The sequence below is a fragment of the Oncorhynchus kisutch genome, linkage group LG13 (assembly GCF_002021735.2).
Source record: "Oncorhynchus kisutch isolate 150728-3 linkage group LG13, Okis_V2, whole genome shotgun sequence".
In the NCBI taxonomy this organism is placed as follows: Eukaryota; Metazoa; Chordata; class Actinopteri; order Salmoniformes; family Salmonidae; genus Oncorhynchus; species Oncorhynchus kisutch.
Genome location: NC_034186.2, coordinates 29165317 through 29175951, shown reverse-complemented (window position 1 = coordinate 29175951; position 10635 = coordinate 29165317). Strand labels below are relative to the sequence as shown.

General features: G+C 43.9%; 1 protein-coding gene across 1 annotated transcript in view; it reads left to right on the top strand.

Moving 5' to 3' along the window:
• Window positions 1-1398: 1398 nt before the first annotated feature.
• naaladl2 (N-acetylated alpha-linked acidic dipeptidase like 2) overlaps window positions 1399-10635 on the top strand; it is a 273612-nt gene continuing 264375 nt past the window's right edge. The window contains exon 1 of the mRNA XM_031785955.1: window positions 1399-1618. Within this exon, the coding sequence (XP_031641815.1) occupies window positions 1576-1618 (43 nt within the window). The 5' untranslated portion in view covers window positions 1399-1575. The remainder of the gene's footprint in view (window positions 1619-10635) is intronic.

Genomic DNA, 10635 nt, shown 5'->3' with positions numbered 1-10635 from the left:
GACAGCAGTTGATGTCTATCTGGTAAAGCAGCACAGGATACAATATGTCCATAGATGTCTGTGTTGTGGCTTACTTGTATTTCCTTTATCTTTTATTCAAGTCAGCAACATCATGGACCTAAATGTTTGCTCAGCATGTTTAACATTTCAAGCCTGTGTGTGGTAAATGGAAAGTCAACCAGTGTAATGGACCACAATTGGCATGCCCTAGACTCCTGGATTGATGAAGGGGATTTTAACAGCCGCCAATGATATATTGCCTTCAAACACATGCCCTCACAGTGGCACCCATCTCTGGGAGTGTGCTCACATTGATCCACAGAGTTAGCCCAGAGTATGAAAACAAAATGTTACTTTGTCTCAGTTTTTTCATTTGTTACCACCATTTTGGCTGTGCCGCTATAGTCAATGCTCTTCACCCTGTGGGTATTGATCTGTTGATAATTAAATGCATATTAAGTGACAATTATTGAGCCAAAGAGCTTTGATGATAATTATTATCACCATATGGAGTGGGCTTTGATCTCCCCTGCCAAGACTCTAGCACTACTGAAATGGTTTCTTTATGTGCTCTTTCTCAATGGATTCCTTCCTAATAGACCATAGTGTAATATTTGCCCATTTTCTTTGTCATTCCACATTTTAATATTGCCCATTGTTGGCATCCCCCCAAAATATCATTGTTCCTAATAGGAAAATGGTTTCAGTTTACATATCCTCATGAATTTCACAAGTTGATAATTGAATGTAAGATTAGAAACGGCAAGCTCTCCCATTGGTATCGCTGTTCTAACACATATCTAACACAGACATTCCTTTTTTACAAGAAAGTAGTGACTGAACTTTATCTATGTGTATTCAAAATTGGGTGGCAATCAGATAAAACCTTGGTATTTTGTAAACCCTCAAGGTTCTATGGATTAATCAACCTGTCCTTTGACAAATTACGATATAGACTTGTAGATTATGTTGTTTCAAAGATACTTTGATCGTCAACAAATCATTTACTTTTGTTTGGATTAGTGTGGGACAGTCCCATAGACTGGCACAAAGCTGTATTAGCGGTTTTATCCTTTCCATTGTGCTTGCGGGTGAAAATCCCTCACATATAGGAGGTTGAAATGTACCCTGTGTCTCACATGGGGGAAAACATGTTGGTTGTATTACTGACTGCTACAAACATTAAATCCTTTAATAAATTCCAATCTCTTTGCATCTAAGAAGGAAAAATATAATCAGAGTTTAAACATGATGAACATATGATGCACAAGTGAATGTTTTCTTTATATATATGAAAGTGAAATCTGATATCTTCACAACACAATAGAGTAGCTTTGCTGCTTATACCTGTATAACAGGTGGGTCCAGTATACAGCAATGAGGAGGAAGTGATGTCAATCAACAGCAGAACAGGTTAGATTAGTACAGGTGAGCCAGGAAGCAACCTATGCTAATGTCTGTGCATAAGAAAGCCTTTCTAGTGTTACAGCTTAGTCGGGAGGACGGCAGTTACATGGGAGCCTATTAGATAACCTATTTCCCTGTCCCTGGACTCACACAAACAGGGAATGAACAATGGGAGACACACATGGATATTCTAGCGACCCAGCCCTGCAAGGTAAATGATTATATTGCCACACTTTTTGTGCCACGATTCTGATCGATCCACTGAATGCAGCGCCTCGTCTGTGTACTGCTTTCCCTGAATAGGAGAAGTTTGCTGGAGCAACAGCCGCTCCTCTATTTCCTGGATCAGTTAGACCGCCAGCCGCATGCAATGCTCTATGTTTGTTACTGGTGGCTGGCTCTCTGAAGAGAGAGGAGCTACTTTTTGTGTTGAATAACATTCATATGAGGAAGGTAGGAGGTTTGAAAAAGACGAGCGCTAGCGTTATTCTGTCTCTCCTCTTGCTGGCACTCTCTGCTGGAGGAGAGAAGCAACCCACAAGCTGGCTGTAGGGTAAAAAAAAACAGGTGCTTCTGCTGGCTGGCTGGCTGGATATGGTTTGCTACTCCATTATACATTTTAAATGACAAACATTTCACAACTAACACCCAGTCATTTGAGAACATTTTATTATATAGTGGTTCAGCTAAATTTTACAGTCCATTATTTATTTACCTGGTATTTACTTGGAATTACATGGTGAATTGTCAATTACTCAATAATAACTTAATAATTACTCTGTTCTTTTGCTTCTTTAGGATTGATTAAAACAAGCAATATTACACACTATTTGGTACCAGCGAGTTACTATTGTACTACATTCTTTGTAAGTATGAGAAAGTACCCATTGGTACCACACATTCAATCCTGGATTTAACCATGCAAATGCAAATACCAGGCAAACAGGTGAAACAGGACCGTGAAATAAAGTATACGCCATTTTAGTAACAGTAAGACCTGTCTGAATTTGGCTTCACCTCTCTCTTGCTGTTCTTATCTGTTACACTCTGTGTTTGTACACTTGCTTTGTGTTGCTAGCTGAGCTTCTCTTTCTTTCAGTACATATACTCTTATATTGGAGATGTCCTGAGTGGTTCAAGATGCTTGACTCATAGTTTTATTTACAGAAAACATTACATTCTGTATTCCTGTCAATGGGCCAACTTGTATATGAAGGACCCACTTGTCTATGAAGGACCCACTGTTTTCAAAGTGGGTCTTGAATATTTTCCATTATTTTTCTACTGTGTTTTAATTATATGAATGCATAATAAAGCTTCCCTGGAATTGTGTGGATTTGTAGTCTATTTTAAGACTCTTTTTTTGATAGAGGCTCCTGTCTTGTTCTAATTTTGTCCTGTGGAGGTGCCTGTACAGTAAACTGTTCTTCAACCCAGCATTGGCATTCCAACCAGGTAGCACATTCATTCAGCTGGCTTAATCTCCTAGGTGGACAGTCAGTGGTGAGGCTGAGGGGAGAAGAGTGGAGAGCACATTTCACTGGGTTTCTTTTTAGGACCCAGGTCACATTGTCTACACTTGTTAGATTGAAAAAACACATTGTGCTGTCTTCTCCTCGCCCACTGGGGTCAAAGGTGGATACTTGATTAGTTTCTGAATGCAAATTTACTCTCCTCTATCATAACTAAACCACTTATAATAATTCACATGAAGGCACGGAGCTGGGAGCTAAATGTCAGTTTAGGTTGTACGTGTGGTGTGTTTGCTTGTGAGATGCAGGTCGCGTTTTAGGGTCACATTACAATGAGAGTATAACGTTATTGTACTCCCCTGGCAGAATGTTCCATTTTGTAGTCTGGTTGTTGGCTATGGTATTGTGTTTGCATAATATCAATGAGATAGTGCTCAATAATACATTTCAGACACTCTGCCACTCTGCATTAGAAAGAGCACTGGGTCAGAAGTTTAGTCGTACCTTTGGCATGAATTTTTCTCAACTTTCCAGAGAGATCATACATTATCTGGTATTCACCTTTTCTTTTGAAATGTGATCAGATGTGTCTTTTCAGTAACAATGGAGCAGGGAGGCCAGCTACGCTACAGCCTGGTATCTTAGCTGGCTTGGGAAAGCTCTTTGTTATCTGCCCAGCAGAGAGAACGCTCTTTATTATCATCAGACATTGATAAGGACAGGCCTCATCGCGCGTCCGCTAGCTTACAAAGGCAAACTGATACCTCTGAGCTACGTGCCTCTTTGGTACCTGCATTTGGTCTTGTCATACACTACTGACAGAAAGTTTTAAATGTAATTTCCTGCAATTCTACACATTTTGCTATGGGATAGAGAGAACATTCTGCAATTTTCTAACAATTTTTTTACTGTTTTACAGCTAATTTCCAGGAATTCTGCACATTTTGCCATGACTTATAAAATGTTAATATGATATCTGAGTGAGAGTGACTAACAAAATCAATTGGGGCCCCCTGCAGGTCAGGGCCCCTCGGGACTTCGTACCAATCTAAAAATGTTGACATGGGATAATTTAGTGACTATGAGTGACTGACATAACAAGAGGAAAACTCTTGATGCACATCCAAATTTGTTTTCTACTATTCTAACACTCAACAGTAAGTTGAGACCCAGACTGAATTCTTTTTTTTTGGGGGGGGGGGGGGGTCCTCCTAGCGGCCAGGGGCCTTAGGTGACCGCGTACAGTGCATTCGGAAAGTATTCAGACCCCTTGACTTTTTCAAAATTTTGTTACGTTACAGCCTTATTCTAAAATTGATCAAAAAACTATTTTCAGCAGTCAACATACGACAGCCCATAATGACGAAGTGAAATATTCAGACCCTTTGCTATTGACTCTAAACTGAGCTCAGGTGCATCTTGTTTCCGTTTCTACAACTTGTTTGGAGTCCACCCGCGGTCAATTAAATTGATTGGACATGATTTGGAAAGGCACACACCTGTCTACAGTGCATGTCAGACCAAAAACTAAGCCATGAGGTCAAAGGAATTGCCCGTAGAGCTCTGAGACAGAATTGTGTCGAGGCACAGATCTAGGGAAGGGTACCAAAACATTTCTGCAACACTGAAGGTCCCCAAGAACACAGTGGCCTCCATCATTCTTAAATAGAAGAAGTTTAGAACCACCAAGACTCTTCCTAGAGCTGGCGGACCAGCCAAACTGAGCAATCAGGGAAGAAGGGCCTTGGTTAGGGAGCTGACCAAGAACCCGATGGTCACTCTGACAGAGCTCCAGAGTTCCTCTGTTGAGATGGCAGAACATTCCAGAAGGACAACCATCTCTGCAGCACTCCACCAATCTGTCCTTTATGGTAGAGTGGCCAGACAGAACCCACTCCTCAGTAAAAGGCACATGTCAGCCCACTTTTCCAAAAGGCACCTAAAGACTCTCAGACCATGAGAAACAAGATTCTCCGGTCTCATGAAACCAAGATTGAACTCTTTGGCCTGAATGCCAAGTGTCACGTGGCACTATCCCTCCGGTGAAGCATGGCTGTGGCAGCATCATGCTGTGGGGATTATTTTCAATGGCAGGGACTGGGAGACTAGTAAGGATCGAGGGAAAGATGAACGGAGCAAAGTACAGAGTGGTTCTTGATGAAAACCTGCTCCAGAATGCTCAGGACCTCAGACTGGGGGCGAAGGTTCACCTTCCAACAGGACAACGACCCTAAGCACACAGCCAAGACAACGTAGGAGTGGTTTCGGGACAAGTCTCTGAATGTCCTTGAGTGGCCCAGCCAGAGCCCGGACTTGAACCAGATCTCTGGAGAGACTTGAAAATAGCTTTGCAGCGACACTCCCCATCCAACCTGACAGAGCTTAAGAGGATCTGCTGAGAAGAATGGGAGAACCTCCCCAAATATAGGAGTGCCAAGCTTGCAGTGTCATAGAGGCTGTAATCACTGCCAAAGGTGCTTTCACAAAGTGCTGAGTAAATGGTCTGAATAGTTATGAAATTGTCATATTTCAGTTTAGAATGTTTTATACATTTTCAAAATAAATGTAAAAAAAGTTTTTTTGCTCTGTCATTGTGGGGCATTGTGTATAGATTGATGAGGAAAAAATACAATATAATCAATTTTAGAATAAGGCTGTAACATAACAAGATGTGGAAAAAGTCAAGTGGTCTGAATACTTTCCGAATGCACTGTATGACGCTTATGCCCAGGGTCGGCCTTGCCCGCATGAATCCACTCTTTGAAGGAGGAAAACATCCAGAGGCTATCATTTATTTGTCAAGTTTTCATAGTGGAGCCTGAACCAGGAATAGAAATGTTGCTTGGTAACGTGGAATGTCACGCAAATGGATATTTGAACAGCGTGTGTATGTTAGGCCCTGTCATTTCCTTCTCGGTCCATAAAATAAGTGCTAAGCCTCTTTTAGTCCATGTCTTCTTTATCCCCCTTTGCGGCGAGTATTTAAATATGTCAATTTAAACAGATACAGCTGTACAGGATGTGCTAAATGTCTTTAATCTCACAAGTCCTTCCAATGGGCCTAGTTACTCAAATTTAGAGCATGTTCACATTGAAGCCTGATCTGACTCATCTGTACACACTAACCCCTGGGAAGGCATGCAAACTGTTTTCATGCTCAATGAGAGTGGTCATTGGCTGATTATGGATGTGTGGATGTAGTGTAGCTCCAAGATCAAAACGAAGACACATTCTGATGTCATGTGTTGACTCAAACGTGAGGGGAAAGACTGATCTGGCCCTTCTCAATTTGTCAGCTAAAGAAAGGTCAACAGAAGAGTATTTTATTGAGAAGTCAGTACATTTTCCCTTGCTTTCGCTCTACTCCACAGAGCGAATGGATTTAAGGGTAGCAATTTTCTCTCTCTAACGAAGAGGTGTTCATCTGCTTTAGGGCTGGATTTAATCTGTATCGCAGAAGTATCGTGGAGGATCGGCATTCAAATGTAAAGATAATTTCTGATTGAGGTGTGTTACAAACCAAATAACTAGCCTGCTAATATTGTGGCACTCACTAATCTAGGGGTCTTAGGCCTAGTTAACTGGTATGTAATCTGAATGAATGTGTGCATTTACAGTATGTGAGAAATCAGAGTTTGAGAAACATGTTGGATGTAAATGTGCCCTGGGAGACAGCAACTTATCAAGTTTAGGGTCATCTCCGTCTTGACCTCTTGGTAGACCAGTCCAAGCGGATTATTAGGTGTTCAGATGGTGACGAAAATAAACATACAAAAAGGAAAAATACCAAGGCATTCCCGGACTAAAGACTTAAAAACAAACAAAGGGCCTATTGGCCACCAAACAAACTCAGCAGCCTCATGGCTTGCCAGTTGTGACACTGACTGGTGATCATGCTAATTGTCAGCACCTGATGTGCTTATCAACCAGGCTCAACACCTAGACAAGGCTGCTGCTGCCCCCTAGGGGAATGAAGTGTGGAAGTGTATTCTGGATAGTGTGTTTGTCTATGTCCTAACACTAACCTTGTCCCCATATCTTAACAGCCAACATGTGCATTCACGTTTACCATGAATGCAGTTGAATTCAGCCCGTAGTAAATTTAATTGACAAATACTCACTGGCCTGGCATGTCCCAGTTAACCCAGTGTCTATAAACATGACAGTGGCTCTCAGTCAAACCATTGGAACAGTCACATGCATCACAGATGCACCACTTAAATGTCACGGCAGACTACCAAGTCTTTTCAAACACAGCAGCCACTGATCTAAGACCTTACTTCTCAGCGTAGTCAAGATATAGAACACAGGATTGACCGCTGACGTAGACAGATGTCTGCTTCTTTATTCATGCATTTTCTCTGTGTAATTTCTGTCAGTTGTTAATCAAATCAAATCAAATCAAATCAAATTTATTTGTCACATACACATGGTTAGCAGATGTTAATGCGAGTGTAGCGAAATGCTTGTGCTTCTAGTTCCGACAATGCAGTAATAACGAACAAGTAATCTAACTAACAATTCAAAAAAAACTACTGTCTTATACACAGTGTAAGGGGATAAAGAATATGTACATAAGGATATATGAATGAGTGATGGTGCAGAGCAGCATAGGCAAGATACAGTAGATGATATCGAGTACAGTATATACATATGAGATGAGTATGTAAACCAAGTGGCATAGTTAAAGTGGCTAGTGATACATGTATTACATAAGGATGCAGTCGATGATATAGAGTACAGTATCTACGTATGCATATGAGATGAATAATGTAGGGTAAGTAACATTATATAAGGTAGCATTGTTTAAAGTGGCTAGTGATATATTTACATCATTTCCCATCAATTCCCATGATTAAAGTGGCTGGAGTAGAGTCAGTGGCATTGACAGTGTGTTGGCAGTAGCCACTCAATGTTAGTGGTGGCTGTTTAACAGTCTGATGGCCTTGAGATAGAAGCTGTTTTTCAGTCTCTCGGTCCCAGCTTTGATGCACCTGTACTGACCTCGCCTTCTGGATGACAGCGGGGTGAACAGGCAGTGGCTCGGGTGGTTGATGTCCTTGATGATCTTTATGGCCTTCCTGTAGCATCGGGTGGTGTAGGTGTCCTGGAGGGCAGGTAGTTTGCCCCCGGTGATGCGTTGTGCAGACCTCACTACCCTCTGGAGAGCCTTACGGTTGAGGGCGGTGCAGTTGCCATACCAGGCGGTGATACAGCCCGCCAGGATGCTCTCGATTGTGCATCTGTAGAAGTTTGTGAGTGCTTTTGGTGACAAGCCGAATTTCTTCAGCCTCCTGAGGTTGAAGAGGCGCTGCTGCGCCTTCTTCACGATGCTGTCTGTGTGAGTGGACCAATTCAGTTTGTCTGTGATGTGTATGCCGAGGAACTTAAAACTTGCTACCCTCTCCACTACTGTTCCATCGATGTGGATGGGGGGGTGTTCCCTCTGCTGTTTCCTGAAGTCCACAATCATCTCCTTAGTTTTGTTGACGTTGAGTGTGAGGTTATTTTCCTGACACCACACTCCGAGGGCCCTCACCTCCTCCCTGTAGGCCGTCTCGTCGTTGTTGGTAATCAAGCCTACCACTGTTGTGTCGTCCGCAAACTTGATGATTGAGTTGGAGGCGTGCGTGGCCACGCAGTCGTGGGTGAACAGGGAGTACAGGAGAGGGCTCAGAACGCACCCTTGTGGGGCCCCAGTGTTGAGGATCAGCGGGGAGGAGATGTTGTTGCCTACCCTCACCACCTGGGGGCGGCCCGTCAGGAAGTCCAGTACCCAGTTGCACAGGGCGGGGTCGAGACCCAGGGTCTCGAGCTTGATGACGAGCTTGGAGGGTACTATGGTGTTGAATGCCGAGCTGTAGTCGATGAACAGCATTCTCACATAGGTATTCCTCTTGTCCAGATGGGTTAGGGCAGTGTGCAGTGTGGTTGAGATTGCATCGTCTGTGGACCTATTTGGGCGGTAAGCAAATTGGAGTGGGTCAAGGGTGTCAGGTAGGGTGGAGGTGATATGGTCCTTGACTAGTCTCTCAAAGCACTTCATGATGACGGATGTGAGTGCTACGGGGCGGTAGTCGTTTAGCTCAGTTACCTTAGCTTTCTTGGGAACAGGAACAATGGTGGCCCTCTTGAAGCATGTGGGAACAGCAGACTGGTATAGGGATTGGTTGAATATGTCCGTAAACACACCGGCCAGCTGGTCTGCGCATGCTCTGAGGGCGCGGCTGGGGATGCCGTCTGGGCCTGCAGCCTTGCGAGGGTTAACACGTTTAAATGTCTTACTCACTTCGGCTGCAGTGAAGGAGAGACCGCATGTTTTCGTTGCAGGCCGTGTCAGTGGCACTGTATTGTCCTCAAAGCGGGCAAAAAAGTTGTTTAGTCTGCCTGGGAGCAAGACATCCTGGTCCGTGACTGGGCTGGGTTTCTTCCTGTAGTCCGTGATTGACTGTAGACCCTGCCACATGCCTCTTGTGTCTGAGCCGTTGAATTGAGATTCTACTTTGTCTCTGTACTGGCGCTTAGCTTGTTTGATAGCCTTGCGGAGGGAATAGCTGCGCTGTTTGTATTCAGTCATGTTACCAGACACCTTGCCCTGATTAAAAGCAGTGGTTCGCGCCTTCAGTTCCACACGAATGCTGCCATCAATCCACGGTTTCTGGTTGGGGAATGTTTTAATCGTTGCTATGGGAACAACATCTTCAACGCACGTTCTAATGAACTCGCACACCGAATCAGCGTATTTGTCAATGTTGTTGGCTGACGCAATACGAAACATCTCCCAGTCCACGTGATGGAAGCAGTCTTGGAGTGTGGAGTCAGCTTGGTCGGACCAGCGTTGGACAGACCTCAGCGTGGGAGCTTCTTGTTTTAGTTTCTGTCTGTAGGCAGGGATCAACAAAATGGAGTCGTGGTCAGCTTTTCCGAAAGGGGGGCGGGGCAGGGCCTTATATGCGTCGCGGAAGTTAGAGTAACAATGATCCAGGGTCTTTCCACCCCTGGTTGCGCAATCGATATGCTGATAAAATTTAGGGAGTCTTGTTTTCAGATTAGCCTTGTTAAAATCCCCAGCTACAATGAATGCAGCCTCCGGATAAATCGTTTCCAGTTTGCAGAGAGTTAAATAAAGTTCGTTCAGAGCCATCGATGTGTCTGCTTGGGGGGGGATATATACGGCTGTGATTATAATCGAAGAGAATTCTCTTGGTAGATAATGCGGTCTACATTTGATTGTGAGGAATTCTAAATCAGGTGAACAGAAGGATTTGAGTTCCTGTATGTTTCTTTCATCACACCATGTCACGTTGGCCATAAGGCATACGCCCCCGCCCCTCTTCTTACCAGAAAGATGTTCGTTTCTGTCCGCGCGATGCGTGGAGAAACCCGCTGGCTGCACCGCTTCGGATTGCGTCTCTCCGGTGAGCCACGTTTCCGTGAAGCAAAGAACATTACAGTCTCTGATGTCCCTCTGGAATGCTACCCTTGCTCGGATTTCATCAACCTTGTTGTCAAGAGACTGGACATTGGCAAGAAGAATGCTAGGGAGTGGTGCACGATGTGCCCGTCTCCGGAGTCTGACCAGAAGACCGCTTCGTTTCCCTCTTTTTCTGAGTCGTTTTTTTGGGTCGCTGCATGGGAACCATCCCGTGGCGCTGGTTGTAAGGCAGAACACAGGATCCGCATCGCGAAAAACATATTCTTGGTCGTACTGGTGGTGAGTTGACGCTGATCTTATATTCAGTAGTTCTTCTCGGCT